Source organism: Chiroxiphia lanceolata, chromosome 18, assembly GCF_009829145.1.
Source record: "Chiroxiphia lanceolata isolate bChiLan1 chromosome 18, bChiLan1.pri, whole genome shotgun sequence".
Taxonomy (NCBI): domain Eukaryota; kingdom Metazoa; phylum Chordata; class Aves; order Passeriformes; family Pipridae; genus Chiroxiphia; species Chiroxiphia lanceolata.
In genome coordinates, this window is record NC_045654.1 from 13,584,042 (window position 1) to 13,605,330 (window position 21,289).

Consider the following 21,289-nt stretch of genomic DNA (forward strand, 5'->3'; position numbering starts at 1 on the left):
TGAGACCTCTCCTGCCCCATGGCCTCGTAGCACAGTGCAAAGCCTGTCCCATTGTCAGGACAGATATTTTAGGTGACAAATATATACCATATGGCATGCCTGTTAAAATAAAAACATGCATTCACTCGTGGCTGTATTTGCTGTATTCCACACGAAAGTAGGGGTTTTTTATTGGGAAAATGGTTAGATTTGATGGCGGTATGTAATTAGTAGTTTGCCAGCAATAATTACAGGGCTGTGCTCCAGAATAAATGATGTAGCATTCCTGTGCATATAATATGGTATACCACAAAATAGGAGTTGGAAAATTGCAACATTGCTGGATCATCATATATCTGACATGTTGAAGGGGTTTTTTTTTGCTCAGATAGTTTATGAAAAATAGTAAGTATGGTGCACTGTGAAGCAAAAGGCTTGCTTTGTTAAATTAACCACAATTGCAACCACAAATTATGGCTTCACAAACTATAGATTTAAGACTGGCTTTTCATAAATAGAGCTTCTTTGTGTTTTAACAAAACATACATGAAAGAATGGAGCTGTACAATGATGCCAAAGTAGCACTTTCAAAATCATCAGCCCATTCAAGCCTTTGGAATACAATCATAATATTTGTTTAAAGTTTAATATCCAGAAAGGAAATTCACAGAAATCCCATAAGCTTAACACAGTTCTGCTGTAATTTCTGTGTGCCTTAATGTAATAATATCAAGACAGCAACCTTAAAAGACAGGTTTGTATTCATTTGAAAGTTTGTGTACATTTGAAAGTTTCACTTACACGAGTGAATAATTTGTCACTAAGTGACTAAGCAAAGTTTCTACAAAATGAAACAGGACAGAAAAATCCTTCTGTGGATTTTTTTTTTACACATAACATGTCCATATATGCAAAGGACCCAAATCTTTCCAAGTAGGAGTTTTGCCAGTTTCTGCCAAAGGTAAATGTTCCCAAAAACAGTTTTCTCCAATGCTGGATGACTGCTGCAGATTTCTCCAAGTTTTAAAATATCCTACAGATTATTGGCATGCTCATCCCAATTTTGAAAGGCATACTTTTGGCAGCAGCCAAGTGAGGAGGGCCATGTGTTAACATCCTGGTTTAGCAATATGTATTCCCACATGCTAAGCTCTCGTACAAATGCAGTTTTTATTGCTGTTGACTTCAAACAAAGATGCTTTGACATCTAAAGTTGTATATGTTACAGATGCAATGCCTAACCGTGCTCATGCTGTATATTTTAGGATGAGCTGGCTGTGGTCCCAATTATCCAGTCAAGTATAAACACTGGGAGGATGCAGGGCCCCATACATAGAGTCACTTCCCTGTGTTGTGCTGTGTTGTACCCGCGCCGAAACATCTTTGCCGCGTCTGACGTGTTGTACTCGAGCTCATTTGCACTTTGTTGCTTAACACAATATATCAATAACATGTAGGAGCAGGCAACATCACTTGCCTGACTTTGAACGTGGAAGGAGCATCGTTAAGGATAAGCTCAGTCGCTCCCAAATCCACAACCCGTTCAGGGTAGTGGGCTCTCCGTTACTCTCCCTTCCTGAATTTTCTCATCCTTACACTAACAGTGAGAAGGGGGATAATAATCCAGCTTGGAAGCATTTCTAAGAGGGGAAAAAAGAAGTGTATTTATTGGCCAAAAGCTTTTGTGCTAAGCGAAGAGTCTGCAGTCCTGCAGTTTAAGGCTTGCTGGTTTGAAATGGTGGCTGGGGGTTGGCTGCTCAGCTTTGCAGCAGTAGGTTGGTTTTCTGGGAAAAATCATTAAAAAGTGTGTAAATTATTCTTTTCCTTCCACCGCTGTCCTCAGCTTTACTTCTGCACCCACCTTTATGAGACACCAGAGCCAGTAAGGGTGAGTTGGAGCTGTCTTCTGTCCTCAGGAAAGCTCCAGGTTGTTCATAGTCTAACAGTGGTTGGGAGGAAGTCAAACCAAAGTTATACTTTCGCTTGGATTCATCCACTACCTGTTCTGTTTAGACTCTCCCCAGCCATAGAAATCCTGCCACTCCTTTCATTTGCATCCAGGAGGTAGCTGAGCCAGCACTTTTGACGTTGTAGAAGTACCCCCATCTCTCAGGAACATCCCTCTGGGGATGGATTGCAGTGGGGTTTGCCAGGAGGGAGGTGTTGGGGGGGCTGACAGCTCCATGGGGAGATGGGGGGGGCACCAGGGGCTGCACCACACCTGGCAGGAGCCCAAAAAATACAAGTCTCACCCGTCTCCTTGCGTTTTAATTCTTCAAAGTTCACTGGATTTGCACGGAAGGGTTTCACTCCTGTGCCTGGCAGTGTGTACAGGAGTTCTTGCAGTAATAATTAGCTGTAAATATTTTGCATCTAATTCTGAAAAGTTACTTCAAAGAAACATTTTTTCATATCGCTCAGGATCTTTTCTAATGTTGAAATAGACATTCATGAGTGAAGCACTGCAATTACAAGGATGTTTAGAGAATCACAAAGGTATTTATTCTTGTCCTGGCTAGTTTATAGTAGCAAAAATTGCAAGTGGAAAGGCTAAGAAAATGTATTCCAAAAACAAACGAGTAATTGTTTTGTTGAGAGTTAGAGTCAACAGTGTTTATTCATGAGGCTTAGCTGCCCCAGGCGAGAGCAATCAGACTGGAGGTACCACCTCCTGTATCCTTGTTCTCTTTAATTGGAGCCATAGCCTTGGATGCCCTGAGGCGAAGGGCCGTCTCTAACTGTATTCTGTTCGGTTTATGAACATTTGAAAGTGCAGTGGAAAAAAACATTCTTTTGTTTAGACAGTTTCAGACTTCCCCTCCCTTTTCTGTTCAGCGAGAGAAAATTGTATGTCAAAATTAAGCTCTTGAGGAGCTGTAGATTTTGCATGTAATGTGATCCTCCGATGGCTGAGTAGTTTTGCAGCCTAGTTGTTAGGCCCAGGAGCAGAGCTGTGCAGTCAGCAGCAGGCACAGGGATGGATGGATGGATGGATGGATGGATGGATGGATGGATGGATGGATGGATGGATGGATGGATGGATGGATGGATGGGGAGCTGCAGTCCTGCTCCAGTGCTGTCTGCAGCTCTGGGTGCCTGGCAGGCAGCTGGACACGACGCTGGCTCCCTCCTGCTCCCCCCCAAGTGCATGCAGGCTTTTAAAGCAAATCAGAGCACAGCATATTTTAACAGTTTCACTGCAAATTCCTGTGTCACTTCATTTCTGTTTTAAGCCCTGTGAGGGTACCCTAGCACAGCTCCAGCCTGGGGACAGGTTCAATAACAGATTCAATAAAGCTCCTCTCCAGCAGAAGCCCAGGTGGGGACACGCAATGCAGGAGGCGACGATGTCTGTTATTGAATCTCACCCTGAGTTTATCCAAGCTCTTCCTGAGTGTTTTTCTGCTCTCTCTACTGTAAAATCCTGATTTTCTCATGATATCTTTATGCAACACAGTGGTTAAGTGCTTTCTCCTTCTGTTGTCAGTCTCAAACTGCTTGAAGCTTTTAGCTCCAAAATAAGAAGCATGGTCTGGCTCAGGGTGAGGCGAGTACGTGCTCTCTTCAAGCACCAGTCTGGTCTGATGCAGTCGTCTCAAGGGAGGGCTCTCCACTTGGGACAGATATCACTGGTAGAGTGGATGGCTGTGATCCTGCAGCCTTGAGTCAGACCTGAGTGAAAACAGTAGCCACAGCCTACCACATCTCATCTTATCTCATCTCTGAGAGCCTCATCTCAGGCTGCCCCCACACCCTGGTGTCCCAGCACCTTCAAGAGATTAGCGCCAGCTCAGTGTGGAGTCCCTGCTGTGGTGTGCTCACACCGCCTGTCAGGTGTTGGTGGTCAGATAGCATCTTGAAAAGATGAGAAAACAAGAATACACCCTGTCTAAGCTTTGCTTTCACGTTGCCCCAGCCCGATGCCTGGCCACGCTGCTCCGAGAGGAGAGTTCAAGCAAGTAACACCCAATGTTGTCATCGTGGTTTGCACATGCTGAGCTGAACCGAGAGCACGAAATAAACATCTGATATTGCACCCTGTGCACCATTTACCCACCAATCCCTGCCTTTCTGGTAGGGTGTTAAGTGCTTTCCCCTGCCGTTGATGCTGCTTTAGGTTTATTCTGTGCTGCTTCAAACCAGCTTTGTCCCCCCCTGTGTTTGACTGCAGACAGAAGTAGGCGAGAAGGGAAAGGGACAGTGTGACAGGTGACTGATGGGATGAGTCCTTGGCTCCAGGAACACTTGTCCTTCACTGGCAGTGACTCGCTGACAGCTCCTCTGTAGGTCCAGGCGAGTGGAGATTTTGGAGCCCTTTCAGAGGAATGGAATGGCCTTTCATTTCCCACATCTTAAAACAAAGTTACTGAGTGGTTCACCAGATATCTCAGATTTTTTAGGATATCACTCCAGTCATATCTTCACTGCGGCAAATACCAAGGCTGTAAAAGGCACTTATTTATTTAGTTATTTCATACAACTGGCAAGGCTTAAGAGCTGTCCCTGAATGATATCGATTCTAGTAAGAAGTATGTCATAGCCCTGGAGACTTTATCTAAATAATCACATGCTTTCTGGAGTGCAGTTTTCAGATTTGAGTTATTATATTTAAAATTCTGGTTTTCTTAGCAAAACACCTTCTCTTCCATCCCGTTTCATTGCCCCTGATCCAAGGTTGAACTGTCTAGAGGATGGCATAATATTTGCTGCATATTTGCCTTGACAAATGGCTAATTCCCACTCGGATCCGTGGGGGTTTGCTGTGCACTGGGGACAGCAGGCTCCTTGGCTTCCTTGCCGAGAATATTTGTTTAAATGCAGCAAGTCCTTTCTCCAGTGTTGTCTTTGCAGAAGGTGGAGGGGTGAGCCTTTTGATGTTTGTATTTACAGTGTTTTCACATCTGGATGTCATTTGTGACACAGGCTCTCCTCCTTTTTCTATCCCTGTGTCTTCCTGTAAAATTCATTTTGAACATATAAGCTCATGTGGCTTTAATGTGCAGTAGTCGGCCAATGCATTTAGCAGGCCTGTAGTAGGCCAATAAAGAGGTACCTTGGGTCATGCTGTGTGCTCTTGTAAATTTATCCCGAGTTAACCCTGATTGGCATCCAGCTCCCCTGCTGTAAAGATACAGATGTGCACGCTCTCCAACATCTGCTGTTCCGTGAGGAGCTGTGCCGTAAATCCACAAACCCCGGTGACCTGGAGCCTGGGCTGGGGGTCTGGGGATGCTTGTGCTCCTGTGCTCCCCGGTGGGGATGGGTACCTGCGGGAGGCAGGTGGCAGTGCTGCTGGTGGAAGGGCAGCTCCATTCTTGAGTTTTCACCCGAAAATCCTGTCGGTGTTGCAAGAGGGTGTTCTTCTCCCTGAGCAACACCAAGATACAGCTCCCGGTGCAGATCCTTCTTGTGGCTCCCCATTTGACGCGAGTGGTTTGAATATCCTCGTCCAACAGGTTTCTTTGGAGCTTGTATTAATTCAGCTTCATCTTTTAAAATGCAAACTTGGGCATGGCGGAGCAGGCTCTCCCCACTGCCTTCACTTGCAGAGGAAAGCAGGGGAAGGAGATCAGTCAGAGCAGCCAGAGCGTCGCTGCAGTCCTGCAGCCAGCCAGGATGCAAAGGGAAAAACATACCCATCAATTTCTAAATGTCAGCCGACATCCCCTGGAAATTATTTATTCCGTCTGCTGTCGTATTTAATGATTTAACAATATACTAATAATCATAATATATTAACTTTGTGTAGTGATATACCAATCAATATAAAATAATGAACACATCTAATGGATCTAATAGTATACAGATGTTTACCGCCTTTCTTCCTGAAGATTTTCAGATAATTTCTCCAGGCCAGCTGAAAACCAAGCCTGGGGTAGTTCCATTCCACCCCCCAGAGGCAGTGGCAGTGCCGGGGACACGTGTGGACACCCCAAGTGAGGTGCCGAGTGAGGGTCGGTGGTGCAGAGGGGGGTGTTGGGGTGCAGAGCAGGGTGTTGTGCAGAGAGGGGGATTTTGGGGTGCAGAGCAGGGTGTTGGTGTGCAGAACGGAGTTTTGGGGTGCAGAGTGGGGTGTTGGGGGCTGCTGAGCGGGGAGGAGGGCGTGCTGAAGGCTCTGTGGGTGCAACACCCCCCTCCCACAGGGGAGAGGAGGGCAGGGCTGGCCCCGTCCCTATGAATCACGTTTACTGCGGCAGGCGCTAACCAGGCATGTCAGGCAGCGGGATCGTCGGCCCTGTGGCCATTGATTAGCCATTTATTAAAGCACCTATGAATCACAGCAATAGTAATTATATTTTAAACATACCTACTAACAACTGTTTTGCAGTGGGGAAGGTTAATCACGATTAAACGTTTCCTTTGCTTTTCTCCCTCCACCCGGATCCAAATCCCCTGGGGGTCCAAATGCACCTCAGGGACACGCAAGGCTGCAACTAACATGGAAAATAGAGGGAAAGGAGCCCAACCTCAGCCCATCAACACAGTGGGGTGTGAGAGGAAGCGTGCACACACACGCACACACCAGGCGTGCACACGCCTGTGCCTTCAGAGAGCTCTGACACGCTTCATCCACCTCTCGACCATGTGCACACATGCACTGTGCTCACAGAAACCACACACACACATCACTGTGAACACCCAGACACCGGCTGTGTGCATGCACACACAGACCACATACACACACACACGGGCCACACACATCCACACAGGCTCTGCACAGATGCTGTGCACACACATGGATGCTGTGCACACACACGGACGATGTGCACACACGCATTCTGCAGGCACAGGCTGTGCATGTGCTGACTGTGCTCACAGACAGAGCTCAGGCACAGATTGCACAAAGCTGTAGTCTGTGCATACACACACATGGGCTGTGCACACACACCCGGGGCACACAGAGAGCATGTACAGACACACAGTACACACAGAGACCATGCACACACACACACACACACACACACACACACAGGTGGCACACCTGGCTCACACACACCTGCCGTGCACAGACACACCCCCTGCACCTGGGTTTGGGCCGTGCACACCTGTGCACACCCAGATGATGCACAGGGCAGGGGCCCAGACAGTCCTGCACACACACACACACACACACACACACAGAGCTGACACACACACAGTCATACACACACTCGCACTCACACACTCTCTCACACTCGCACTCCTCTCACCTCCACCCCCTGCGCGCTCCCGCTGCCCCGACGGCGGGTGTCCCGCGCGCGCGCGCGCCCCCGGGGCGGGGCGGGGCGGCGGGCGCGCGGGCGCGCGCGAGGGGGCGCGGGCGGGGGCGCGCGGGGGGAGCGGGAGCCGCGCGGGGCTCCGCGTCTCGCGGCGGGATTGGCGGGCGCGGGCGCGGGCGCGCGCGCGGGGCGGGGCGGGGCGGGGCGCGGCGGCCGCGGCCGCGCGGAGCAGTCGCGCCGCGGAGCGCCCGGGGAGCGGCACCGCCGCCGCGGAGCGGAGCGGGCTCGGCGCGGAGCCTCCCCGTCCATGCTTGGGAATAATGGCTACCGAGGCGTGAACCGCGAAAAGAAAGAGAGAAAGAAAGAGAGAAAGAAACCCACCGCCGTCGCCGCTGCCGGGGGAAGCCCGTGGATGGGGCCGTGCCGGCGCTGCCTGCGGGGCTGAGCGTTCCCCTGCTCCCCTCCTCGGATGCCGGCCGGAGCCGCCGCCTGGGTCGTTTTTTCTTTTTTACTGTTTTTTCTACCTTTTTTTTCTTTTTTTTTTTTTTTGGTGCGTCCGTGGGCTTTTCGCCCCCCTCGCGTGGTTTTTGGCCCCCGCGGGTGATGGACCCGTAGCGCCGTTTGCGCGGCGGCTGCGGGGCTGAGCGGGCGCGGGGGCGCAAACTTTGAGCCCCGGGTTCGGCCGGGGGGAGAAAAAGCAAAAAACCCAAGGGGGGGGGAAAAAAGGAAGCAAAAAAAGAGCGGAGCCGCGGTGTCTGCAGCGCCAGGAGGAGCGGAGGGAAGCAGCGGAGGAGCGCGGCGGGAGGAGGCGGCGGGGGCCGGCGGGACCCCCGGGGCAGCTCCGGGCCGGGAGCCGCGTTGTGCCGCTGCGGGGGGGCCCCGAGCGGCTCCGGCCCCGCTCCCGCCCGGCCGCGCCCGGAGGATCGTCCCGCGGGGGCCCCGCGGGCCGGCGGGGCTCGCCATGGTCTGCGCGCCGCGCGGTGAGTAGCGCCGGGCGGGCGGGACCCCGCACCCACCCCCGGGGGCTTCTCGTCCCTTTCCCAGACCCCCCATTCCGTCGGCGGGGGAAGCGTTTTCCAGCCGGGGAGCGCTGGCGGCTTTGCGGTGGGGCGGGAGGAGGAAGTGGCCGCGCTTCCCGCCGGTGCGGTGGCTCCGTGCGTGCGGGCTCCGTGTGTTTCTTTTTCTTTTTCTCTCCTCTCGTGCCGTTTTCGGCGCGGCCGGCGAGGTTGGTTCGGTTTTCCAGCCAGCCCCGGTGGCTTTTCGGGGCGGTTCGCGCCGCGTTCTCCCGAGCAGGGGTAGGGATGCGAGGCTCGGGATGCGGAGGGGCAGGAGCCGGTCGTTGCCCGTTCCCGGAGGCGAACCGAGGAGCTCTCCGTGCAGAATTATGGTTTTGGGTTGTTTGTTTTTTTTTTTTTTTTTTTTTTTGCGGGAGAAACTGGGTGTGTTTAAATAAAATAAAAGACAAGAACGAGGCGCAGCGGCGCGGAGCTGCCGGGATGCGATGCGCTCCCGAGCTGCTTTTTTGTTTTCACCCTATTTCGCACATTCCTCCAGTGCGACCGCATCCCCCTTCCCACCCTCGCGGGAACGGGAAGGGGGAGTAATAAATATTGAACGTCTGCCTCCCCCGGGCAGGAGTGGGGCCGGAGGGAGCCGGGGCATCGCGGGGGAGCCCGGCGGACCCGGCTGCTCCCACCACCCACCCCCGGGTGGCCGCGGCGGCCCCGCAGCCCGGCCCCGGGGGCGTCTCGGTGGTCCCCTCGAGCAGAATATCGCGACTTGGCTGTGCCGGGTGTTGCTGGCAGGCTGGCGCTGTAGCCGGCTGCCGGATGAGGCCGGTGTTGGTCTGGGATTTCTGGCTGTTGAAAACGGTAACAAAACTCAAAAATCCGTGCCCGGCGGTTTAACCCCTTCGGTGCTGACACAGCGCCTCTCACTCCACAAGAAATGGCGAGTCTGAAAATGGTCATCGTGAATTTTTTTTTTTTTTTTTTTTTTTTCCGTGTGTCTTTTGGCCTGAGAAACCCCCCGCCGCTCCCGAGCCGGGCAGGTTGTGCGGGCCAGGCGGGATCGCGGGGTGCGGGGCTGCCGGGGGCAGCTCCCCTCCCGCGGCTGCTGCGGGGCCCCTCTGCTCAGCCTGAAAGAAAAATTTAATCCAATTAAGAAATTAAACCTTGTGTGTTTAAAGCGACAAATTTGAAAAGGGGAGGGAGGAGGCGAAATAAGATTTCCAGGTCACTGGTTAACTAAAGATGGTTTGGAAAAAGAGCTCGGGAATAAGGCGAGGGCAGAGGGAAGGAAAGAAGGACCTTTTTAAATGGCAGAGGCTTGTGCGTCTCTCTGGAATTTAAACTGGTTTTTAGGCTTGTAAAATCTTCTTGAAGTTGTGCATTCATCTCAGGAGGCTGCTTGCCAGCTAATCTTCTCAAGGCATGTCCTGATTTTTTGTAACATTACAGTATCTGAGGTCCTTTTAACCTAATTTTGTAACAAAGATAATTTCTTGTTATGTAAGTTACTGTTCTGAATGATTGCTTTGGGTCTTGGAGAGCGTCCTTAACTGGTCTCCCCTGTGCCGCAGAAACTGGAATTATTTACTTCGTTATCAATGCTTGAAAGCAAGCCTCGCTCAACTGGAAAAGGCTGCCAAGGTATTACAGGAAAATAGAGTCTTCCCATTCTTCTTTCTAGAGAGTTAAATCTCTGGTCATCCCTGATCAGAATTTACTTCAGAGGTTTATGTTTATGTATAAATCCGATTTTCCCCACATACAGACTTACAAGGGCGAGCTGCTTGAATTATACACACAGCATTAACTTCCCACAAGTGGCAGACTCCTAATGCTCTCTTCAAGAATTTTCTTCTTTGCTCACAGCAGTTCCCTTAAACTGCCATGTGCTAAAGCCAAAAGGCACTAGCTCAGGCTGCCTGATTTTCTTTTCCAGAGGAGATTAAGGGTATAAGACAAGGCAGGCAGTATTTTATTTAGCTGAACACTGAGTTTTCACTAGTGAACACAGTGATTTTTTTATTTATTTATTTTTTTGTTTGTTTTTGAAGGTGGGCTATTCTGAGTGAAACCTTAAGCCTTGTTTATCAGAGAGGGGCAGTCTGTTCTCATAAACAGACGAAGGAGCAAAATATATCCTGGTGTTATTCTATCAGGACATGCAGTCATCTGTTGGACCTTGTGGCCTGGGCTGGCTAAATCAAATACCAGTGACACACGTAGCTCTGGTATTTAACAGTTAAAAAAGGGACTGCGGTATGATTCGAATTCCAGTGATAAACTACAGATATTTAGCAGTAGTTGATATTTATTTTGCCCTCTTTTTGCAAGGATGTGCAATTTGAAGTGTTAACTTTCAGTAAGGGGTACTGAAAGCTGTTGTTGCTTTTTAAACTAAAACCTGGTATGATGTTTAGTGGTGATGTGCTGACAGAAGGGGCAGTGAAAAGGGTGCATTCTTCAGCTGCCCAGTCTGTGCTGTACGGTACTTTTGGAAAGCACAGATGTGTATGTCATTTTCTGCCTTAAATATTTTCTTTCTTTTTTTTTTTTTATTCCTTGACTCCCAGCATCCTTGTGTTGAATGGCCCATGATATCTGGGGATTGTGGTGTCTGGATGTATTGGAATATGAAGCAGTCTTTAGCCATTACAGAAGATTCAGTCAAGTAAAATTATTTGTTAATGGTTAATTTTAATTACTTTATTAGTTTGCAAGATAAAGTCAGGCAGGTATAAGAATATGTTGCTCCTTGCTTAATAGCATATTTGAGCAAAGATTGGCATCCTGCATCAGAAATGGAAATTCTGGGGTCTCTTGTAGTCTTTTATCCTTCTGAATAAAGATGGAATTTCTAAACTAGGTAAAGAAACATATGGTTTTACCAGAAATTATTTCCTAGACTGATCAATTACTAGGAGATGTAATGAGAAATATGCTCCTTAGGGGGAGGAAGGAGGGATTGCCATTACATAATATCCCTTGGGAGAATTTCTGTATCGCATAATGAGGTTGATGATGGAGCATTTGGGGAAAATGCCTATGGATAGGAATTTGTTCTTCAGATTTCCATAAGGAAAACATATTACTGGAAAACAGGCTTGTTAGAAGTAGCACTGATATGTTAGTAGGTGGGTGCTTTGCCTCTATACACATTTCTTTTGTTCTCATAACTACTATACAAGAGATCAGGTAACTGTAGGATTGAAACGTCCACAAAATGAGAGATGTCAGTGAATAATTTCCTCATTTTCTTAACACCAAGGGTAAACTATTAAGAGCTTACTTTCTGGTCTAGGCTTTGTTAAATTATTTCTGTTTATTTGTTGAAAATAGGTCCAGAGGAGAAGAAAATCTCTAGCCTGAATGATGTAAACACGAATTGTCTTATCTTTGTGCTGGTGCAAATGAAATATATAGAAATGCATATAGGTGATGTGTGGATTCAGTGAAACTTAGTAGCTGATTATGTGTTTTCAGAGTCCTTGTGATATCCTAACGATCACTTAGGAGCTGCCTTTCGGATGGAGAAGCAAGCACTTGTTAAAAATTACTGAAATACAGCCTTAGTTTTTTAGTAGCAGTTGCCTTAAAGAGGAAAATCATTCATTTCCACATAGCTGCCCTTCAGCACAGTCGATGCTCGCAGTCCGGGAGGCTCCGGGAGCCGGGCGGCCCCAGTGCCTGGCCCAGAGGTGTTAAAACCAACAGAGGGGAAGGCGAACAACCTTAACACCTCTGTCACTGCTGGGGAATTCGCCTAATTTGAGCTGCTCGTTTAAAAACCCGAGCGCGGGTGCTTTCGGCAGCCTTTCGGGCGGCTCAGTGCAGCTCCCGTCCCTGGAGCTGCCAGTGCGTTCCAGCTCGGCGGTGCGCGGTCCCAGCTCCGCGGAGGCGCAGTGACCCCTGACGGCGGCCGCGCTGGCGGAGGTTGGCGCGGCCCGCGCTGGGTTCGGGAGCGGCGGGAGCGCGCCTGGCGCGGCCCCGGCGCGGAGCGGGAGCGGGAGCGGTGCTCTCTGCGCGCGCCACCGCGTGGCCGCGGGCGCGCACTGCGCTCACTGCGCTCACTGCGCACACGGCCCCGGCTCCTCCGGCCTGCACCGCGCCTCGCTCGGGATGCTGCGCTCACCTGTCCCGCTTCACCCCGGGCCGGGCTCCGCTGGGAGATCCCGGTCGGTGGGAGCGCGAGCCAGAGCGGTGACCCCTGCTGACCCCTGTCAGAGTTCGTGTCAGGCTTGGCTGTCCAGCAAGGGGGAACGTGGCGTTGGATTTAAGCACCCAGAGTTTGCATAAAGGAACTGGTCGCGTTTCTGCACCGTCTAGAAAAGGTTGCCATCAAGGAAATGGAAAATAAATGCGACTGATGCTGCTGGCAGGACTTGATTGCTGGTTATGATCTTCCTTGCTGCCCTGTCCCGTTACCTGCCAGGGTTTCACGGTGACCCCCCTGCATTAACCATCTCAAGGCATGGGTTAGCACAACAGCATCGCTCAAGGCAGCCAATGTAATTTGAAACACAACCTGTGATTGCTTGTTCTTGTGAACTTCAACTAGGATGGTGCTGTTGACAGGGATATAGAAAAACAGGTTCTCCAAATCATCCATTTGTACCTTATGGCTGCGTGGAAAGGGTTGAAGATAAATTAAATGGGTGTTCTTTAATACTGTAAAAATAAACCTTACTTTCTGGTGAGTGGTAGGAGGAGAGTTAGAGTTTACACAAAGCCAGCATTTCAAGGTGCCTGTTTGTGTTGTTACCAAAGATATTTCTAGCTTGCTTACAAAATGAAGGGTTTTTTTTAAAATACTTTTATTTTTGAAAGTAATGAGTCTAGCTTATGGTCTCGTGGAAAAAATGTTAGGGTCAAATTGCTGTGGAAGGTAGCTACAAGATTTCTAATGCTGAGTGGAAGCAGGCTGGATACATTGTTTGCCATAAGGTTTCTCGGGGGGGGGAAAAAACATCTGTACATAGATGGGTCATGATGGGTATAAATCTTGGAGGTTTTTTTCCTGGAAGAATCAACAATAAAAAGCATTTAGGCTGTTAAGATACCTGCAAGAACATCCTCACTCCAGAGCTGTAGGTTATAAAGTTATAGTATAGTCTGCCTTCAAAATGGTTGGAAATCTGTCATAAATATCTCTTTCCCACATCCCCTCTATCTCCCTGGATGATTGCTCTCCAGCAAAGCCTTCCGTAGAGGGTGTACTGTAATCCTTTTACGTTACTCCTTCAGTGCAGATTACGCAGCAAGAAATAATTAGGAGATTAATTTTCACCTGTCACTGCCAATAATAGATAACCTTGATACAGTGACAGGGCGAGGAATTTGGGGAGCGGAAAAGTGTTTAACCCTGTGGTGATTGCTGCGGGGCCCGGGCAGAAAATGGTTGCCAGAACATGACCTCCCTGCTCGCTGGGAGGGAAAGGCAGAGCCGTGTCCGTCCTGCAGCCTCCCCGTCTCCCGCGGCCGCGCTCCTTTATCCAGGAACGTGCTCCGGAAAACTCGCTCTGTGCCGCAGTGGTGCCACACGCGCTTCGTGCTAATCAGCCCGGAGCAGCCGTCGGAGACCTTTGTAGCTTAGCCTTTTAATTCAAATGCAGTTCTGTTGCTTTTCATGATTTCAATTCCCAATCTGAGTGGTGTTCCTGGGCTGCTGGGGAAGGGAACAAGCTAATGAAGATGGCTTCATTAGGCAGAGCGCGGTTTAGCCCTCGCTTCTCTCCAGCAAATGCAGCTGAAAAAACATCCCAGAAGTAACTGGGCTTTTGGTCTTCAGAAAAAGCAGAGCTGAGGTGTTTCTGCTCCCTTTCAAAAGTAATTACTAGCTCTCATCAGGTGAGCTTAAAAATGCAGCCTGGGCTCTGAGACACTGAAGGTAAATGGGAAGGAAAAAATAGCCACCCCTTGCCTCCCCCCCCCCCAGCTTCCTTTTTTTTCTTTTTTTTTTTTCTTTTGTGCTTAAGTTTAAATCTACAATCTGTTGAAAATGTAATGGGAAACCAGCCTACAGAAAATGCCATTATTCATATCATCGTGAGCTCATTTATTTTATCTGCAATAGTAATGATAAGACAGGCTGCTTGGCAATGCTGATAAGCTGAGAAATATCTTAGAGCTATTTGTAAAAGTTAAAGCAGATCTTGGTACTGCGAGATAGGGAAACTGATGAGCCTTTGGGCAATCTGCAGAGCTGAAAGCTAATAAAGATTTTAATAGGAAGGCCTCATTAGGATTAGGGAGATCTATTATCTGTGATTTACACAACACAAACAGTGGGGCAACTTCAATTTTTGCTTCTTTGTTCATTAAATACTACTGCTGAATGTGAGGCCTTTTAACTTGGATCTGGATCTCTTCTCTTCAAGGAGCCATCACCAGCTGATGGTTGAGCAAAGATGAAAGGGCAGCTGATGTGGGAATGTGTTTGCCACACGTGAGCAATGCCAGAAAGCGTCATAATCAGGGACCAGTGGCTTGTTGGAGGGACAGAAATGCATTTGTTTGCAGATACCTGGGTGGGAAGGTTCTCCTGGATGTCTTTTTTTCCTGTTGTGAACAATATTTATAAACTTCAGGCTCTGAACAGCATCTTTACAAAGAAATTAACGCTGTTGTTCTGGTTCTCTTGATGGTGAGACTGAAATGCTATTACAGGATACCTTGGCCACCCAGTTCAGCTTCTTTATTAGCTGTGATCACCACATGGATAAAACTGTGTCCAGTGCCATTGGAGTTGGTATGGTAGGAGAACATGCCACGGGTGACCTGATCAAATGGTTTGGTAGTTAAACAACAGGGCTGATTTTAGCACCATGTGCATTCTTAGATGTGTGATGTACAAAATGTCGCTTTTTGAGGTTGTGCACACACCTGTCTCATGGGCTCAGTTGCTCTACTCCTCATACGTAGCAAGGTGTGTAAGGTGCATGTGAGCTGATGAAAGGACATTCCTTTATCCAGGGTTTACAGATGTATTTAATATTTTTTCTCAAGGACCATCCTGACAGTTTTTGTGGCTGAACTGAATTGTAAAGCCAGGAGCAGAAGCCATGCTGGAACATTCTTTGGTTTGCTTTTGAAGTCCAAGCCACACTGTAACCTGACTATGCAAACCTACGGGTTAAACCATTTTTACGCTCAGGCAGGGAGATATAATTGAACCTCTGGTGCAGATGAAGGGTTTTGTTAGGTGATGCCCGTGCTGGATGTGAGAGGCGTGACCACACCTGTGTTTGGGAGCTGTCTGGTGTGTTCCTTGTGTGGAGCACTCAGAGTGCAGGAACCTCAGCTTCTGCCCATTTTCGTGGCACAGGCCGGCCTCTCCTGCTGCTGGGTCAGATAACCCCAGCAGTAACTACAGTAACATTGCTTCCATGGAAAAGTAACGTTTGGAAAGTATGTTCTTGTCTTTTCAGTTGTCTTTAATACAGTGTAGCAACCGAAAAGCAAACAGGACCACAGAACCCCGAGAAGTCTGTTCGGTATTTTGCGTTCTGCTGGTTCAAACCAGCGCCTTCACAGAGCCTACAGAGAGCAGTGCAACAGTGGATTTAACTTCCATGTGCTTAAGGAACTCACTCAGAGCAGCTGTGGCTCTGCTCCCCTTCCCTGTGCCCTCAGCAGTGTGGAGACAGATGGGCAGGGCTGGGAGCAAAGCACTGGCCCAGACTAGAAGAATTTTCTCACAGTGGGTTGTGTCAGTCTGTTGTAGCCTGTTTGTGACCAGTCACAGGTTCTGTCAGCAAACCAGCCTGGCCTCCAAAAGCACTGTTTGCACGTAACGTGTTGCTCCAGCACGGCTGCCATTTGAGAAGTTTCTAATATTTATGTTTGATATGAATGAAACTTTTTGTTTTGTCTGTAGACCGCAACGGAACTGGAGCTGACTCGTATCAGGAGTGCCTTGATAACAAGCAAGGTATGAGATCAAGTCTCTCCAACATGGGCACTTGGGACTGATTTAGCTTGATTTCTTGCAGCTGAATTGGTTGCTGTCTGTCTCTCTCACTCTGTCTCCCCTTTTTATTTTTCCCTCCCCCCCCACTGTCTCCAAGCCAATTCACTGTTAACAGTTCCATGTCAGCTAACCTGTTAGCTCAGGGTCTCATTGCACATTCGTCATAAGGCTTCTTGTTTCTAGCACCCCAAACCCTCAGTTATTAAGGGAGGAAGTGGGAAGATTGTAAAACGAAAGTAGCATGTGCACTTGCTTGCACCTGTCTTCTTCCTCGAGGTTTAGTTGCAGAGCCAAGCAGAAAAACATTAAAGTTAAGGGAAGGCACGTGCTAGGCTGGGTTACCTTAACACCAGACATCCTGTGGTAATTTGTGTTCTGATGTGCTGCCTCAGATTTGTCCAGCCTGCTCTCTTCTCCTGTGGTAAAGTTGGTAAGAGCTGTAAAAGTCTCCTGTGACTCATAAGAGAGTGATGATGGTGAAGGAGGAACCTGTTATCCATTTAATGTAAACCTGGAGAGGAGTCACATCAGTAAAAATGAAAATTGTAAGAAGTGTCTCAGAAACAGGACCCCAAAGCAAAATCATTTATTCTGTGTTTAGAAAAAGGGTTTGGTGTATTGTGTTCTCTTCAGATGTCCTCTCTGAGAACTGCACTCAGAAGTGCCACTCCATCGGCGTAGCCGTGTAGTGAGTGTTCAACCTTCTGGTAATCAGGGAGAATAAGCACCCTTCAGCCCAGAATATCATTCATTATAAACCACAACAAAGAGATAAGAGGAAATGCTTATCCTAACCAGGTTATAGGCATCAGTTACAGGTCACCTGTTACCCTGCTGTTGACCCAGATCTGTGACAGTAGCTGGAACGATCCTTTCCTGAAATTCTGACCATTCTTGCGTAGTTTTCTAAAGTAGGACCAAGGAACACAAAAAGCCTGTCCCAGTTTTGGTGCTTGGTTGGAGTTAATTTTCCACTGGTGTCTTCGCTTGCAGTATCCATCAATCAGTGTTACATGTGCTTCAAGTCAAAGCTGCCATGAAGTGCATCTCCCCTTGCTGTTGTTGGGCTCGGGGTGGGGTTATTTGGGGGGGGTTGGGGTTTTCTGCTTGTTTTGTTTCCCTCCTCCAAAGTACGTTGTTTCTTTGGTGGCCTTTATGCTCATCTTTTTTCACTATTTTTCTCTACTGATTGTAGTAAATACCTAATAATTGCTAAGCTTTCATTTCAGAAGTTACAACTGGAAGACTAATGTCGAAGAACTGTAATCAATAATGGCTTATTCTTTTTTATTAGATTAAGTTTAAAAGTCTTGTAGACCAATGTAATTCAGGATGCTCCTTTGACAGATAATTTGCTCTTAGGGAGAACAGTTTTTTCCAGTAACATTTTTCTTGTTGGCTGAGGGAGGTTGATCCACTTGTCATTTCGTAGAAAGCAATCGAGTTTCAGATTAAAAAAAAAAAAAACAGCATTCTCATTTTTGGAAACTAATTGCAGTCCCTTTGATGTGCCAGTTACCCTGATTTATCTGACAGGTGGTATTAAATGGCGTTATATCCATTGCTTTCATTTGTGTGTCCATACTCTGGATTTTTCTTGTAGTGTGGTTTTTGGTAGGTTTCTCTGGCTTTGTTGTTAGCACATGAACAAGCTGTATCATTATAAGCACTTTCAATCCAGTATGAATTGGATCTGGTTTGGGTGATCTACCATATCCATGCTGCATCATCCTGTTTAAAGCAACAACCTTGAAGAATGCAGAGGTTTAAAGGTAAAAGTGTACAATAGTATACAATAGTAACTTGTAGTCAGACTCTTACTGGCACATTACATTCTGTGAGCAGGTGGTAGGGTTGAATCTACCATTTGCAACAATTTGCAGAATATAAAATACATAGCTGACAGTGGACCCATAATTCTGCTTGTTTCTGTTATGTTCAAAACAAAACACTACCAAAGGCTGGAAGTAGCAGTGGCTTTTTAAAAGTATTAAATCTTCAAGCTATGTGAAGTGCAATTTCCATGGCTTCTCTTTATAGCAGCATGCTTGTCTCCTAGAAATTATGCTATAATGAGGTTTGGTTTATATATTTTACCCCTCTCCTCATTAAAGTGCTATCTCTCAGAAGAAGCGCTTTGTGTTTTGAAATACTGTGCGGTTAAAATGAAGGCAGGTTTATAAGGATTTAATGTACTTGGGAGCCAAGGTTTTGCAGCTTTACGGCAAAGATGTTTTAACAAAGGGCTTTATGGTAAGGGTGTGCTGTATTTTAGTCAGGCAGTCGCTCAAGGGAAAATTTTCAGTGTGAGCATGTCACAGCAGCAGGGAGAAATTCAGAGGGAAACAGGCCCCCAAGATCCAGTCGCCAGCTTGGCTGATACTGAGCCTTAATTCTGTGTGGTTTCAAGACCTGATTTCTTTTGGTTTTTGGGGGTTTTTTGCCTCTTCACTCAGGGAAGACAAAGCCTTGCACCATGTCGTGCAGCATCACAAGCAGGCCATTCAGGTTTCCCATTTTTGTGCTCAAAGGCAGGGTGCAGGGGAGCGTGTTGGGGACAGCCACAGGTGGGGTTATTACACCCTCTCAGAATGGACCCTGCTTGCTTTTTCAGCCTTTTAACTCCAATATTCGTTTTTAAAATCATACCCTAAGGCAAGACTTTCTGAGTGTTTGTGGTTTGGAAGTAAAGAGGGCAGGAATTGGGAGCAGTTGCCCATCCACCACAGCAGAGGATGTGTCCTGGATCTGCCTGTTCCTCTGGGATACACTTAATACCCCATGGTTTCCTGAGAGCCAGGGGGTTCTGCCATGGAAAACAGGTATAAAATTACTGCCAGGCACAGTTGTCTCTGGAGCTTCTCAGTAGGAACTCACTGTTATTATAAATAAAACAATGCTGGTTTAAAGGTTTAGGCAATGAAAAGCACTTAGCTGGGGCCCTGGTGGCAGCCAGGAGATGTAACCTCTCATCCTTGGAACAGTGAGTAGAGAAATGGTCCTGCAAGCTGATTCCAAGTATTAAGTGTTGTCATTTGTAGTGCCTTCTCTTATCCATAGAAAAATGTGTTTTACTTTGCTTCAGCAGCCTTTTCTGCATCTCTATGACCTCGGGTGGGCTGATAATGGCTATTTTACCCTGCTGGGCTCCAGCTTTCCAAGCAGAGCTCCAGGTTCCTGCTGGAGGAGCCCAATACCTTTCACTTCTCCAGTTTCCTCGCAGAGTATCGTGGTCCAGTGTTACTTCCCCACAGATGAATTAGTTGATACTTTTCCAAGATGAACTTGGGTTTATCTTTCTGATGGCACTATCGACTCTTTTTATTTCTCTTCTGATTCTTTACACCACTTCCTGATTTCAGTATTGCTGATTGATTTTGTTAGCTCACCCCAAGAGGGAGGACAAGTGCAATTTGCAGCTGCTTTTGGGAACAGGGATGAAGGGTGGGAAGCCTTGGCTGTGATGGGAATGTGGCTGCAGTTGAGGCAATGGCATCTCTGTCCTGAGGTGATGGAGGAACACCCTGGGTGGTGCAGTCCCAGTCTGTGTCATCTCCTATTAGTCTTGATGCAACCACCGACCTTGTTTGTGTGAGCACATTAAGCACAACATTAATATCTAATTTGACTACTTTGGATTCAGACAGGCTGTAATCAATCACCTGGGCTCTTCTGACAGCGAGTATGGCTGGATGGGGTGAGGAGAAAGAATAAAAAGCCTGCTTGGGCCAAAGCTAGGGAACTGGAAAACTGCTGGTGAGCCCGTGTAGCTGATGTAACTGTAGCAGTGGGTGGAAACGGGTTCTTCACTGGAAAGAAAAGCTGCAGAAGTGAGAAATGTGTGGTCTTCATAGAGGTCTGCTCAGCCTTCTTCCTGCCTGTTAAATACTGGCACGGGAAGCGAGACCACCGCGATACAGAGGCATCTTTTAGAAGATGTTTTGGGAGAAATTCTAACCTCTTCCAGTTTTTGGATCCCTTTTGAGTCCCGGCAGGATTAGTTTCAGGATGGCAAAGATGAATTATGAGGCAGATAAATAAAAATGGCACACTGGCATGGCTGGATTGAAGAGTGTGGTCAGAACAGTTCTGTCACTGAAGATGTTATTTCCATTAAATGTTTTGAGATTTAATATTGGTTTCAGTGAAATTACCCTTGAAAACAGATTTCCTCCAAACCTTTATTTTTATATATTTGTTTTGGAACTATTTTAGGAGGCAGAAAAATGAAACTTCAGCTTCAAACAGTTTTTATGTTTTGAAATTGGCTTTTTTCACTGTATGAACAATTTTTAAAATATTATTATTATTTGTATTTCAGTCATGCCTGTGCACTCTAGTTATGGGCTAAACGTCATTTTGCCAACCACAACGCAGACTGGGGGGGATCAGTTTCTGCCTGAAAACGCTTTGGGTTTGTGTTTCTGATGGGCTGTGTTGATTGCCAGTGCAAAAAAACCCAACAACGTTCTCATTTTACAATATGTTGGCTGCCTTTTTGTTTAAAGAATTATAAATAAATCAGCAGATTTTCCACAAAAACACATATGCTTTCTTCCTGATGAGCACGATGACGCACCAAGAATCCTTGCAAGAGGCCTTGAATCTCCTTCAAGTAGAGGATAGTGCTGAGGTTGAAATTGAAATTTCAAATAACTCTCTTCATTAAAAAAGATGCTGGTGGGGCCTTGTTAGCAGAAGAATTGCCATTTTCTGACTAATTTTTTTTTTTTTTTACCAGCGTGGGAACAAAGAAAGAAAGGAGCAGGCAGAATAAAAGCCTGTGTGAGCGTATGTACAGAGGCTGCAGCTCTCTGGACTGGTAATGGTATCTGGAAAGGGTCCAGGCTGTTGTAAATATGAACTTTTGTCAATATTCCCCAAGCTTCTTTGGACTCTAGGGTGGGCTTTATTAGCTGAAGGTCACACCATTGTGCTGTCTCCCTCTCCTGAGACCTCTGATACCTTCCTGAAAGGACAGCCCATTATCCCTGGGCTTAGAAGCCAGCTTTCTCTTCAGTGGCACTGAAGCTGATAAGCTTAAGAGGCGTATTTCATCCCCCCACTGCTGCTTTCAGGAAACAAGCAGTGTTTATGGTCCCTGATTAATTCCAGTTGAACAAAAAACTAAAATA

At 47.4% G+C, this 21,289-nt stretch overlaps 1 protein-coding gene across 15 annotated transcripts in view; it reads left to right on the top strand.

The window, feature by feature from the left end:
* The window catches only part of FBRSL1 (fibrosin like 1), a 509,379-nt gene that overhangs the window by 397,436 nt on the left and 90,654 nt on the right, over positions 1-21,289 (top strand). For 10 of the 15 annotated variants that reach the window (XM_032705870.1, XM_032705864.1, XM_032705872.1 and 7 more), the window contains one exon: positions 16,062-16,115. The exons of the other annotated variants lie outside the window; for them this stretch is intronic. In XM_032705870.1, coding sequence (XP_032561761.1) covers positions 16,062-16,115 — 54 coding nt within the window. The remainder of the gene's footprint in view (positions 1-16,061; positions 16,116-21,289) is intronic. 15 annotated transcript variants of the gene reach the window in all.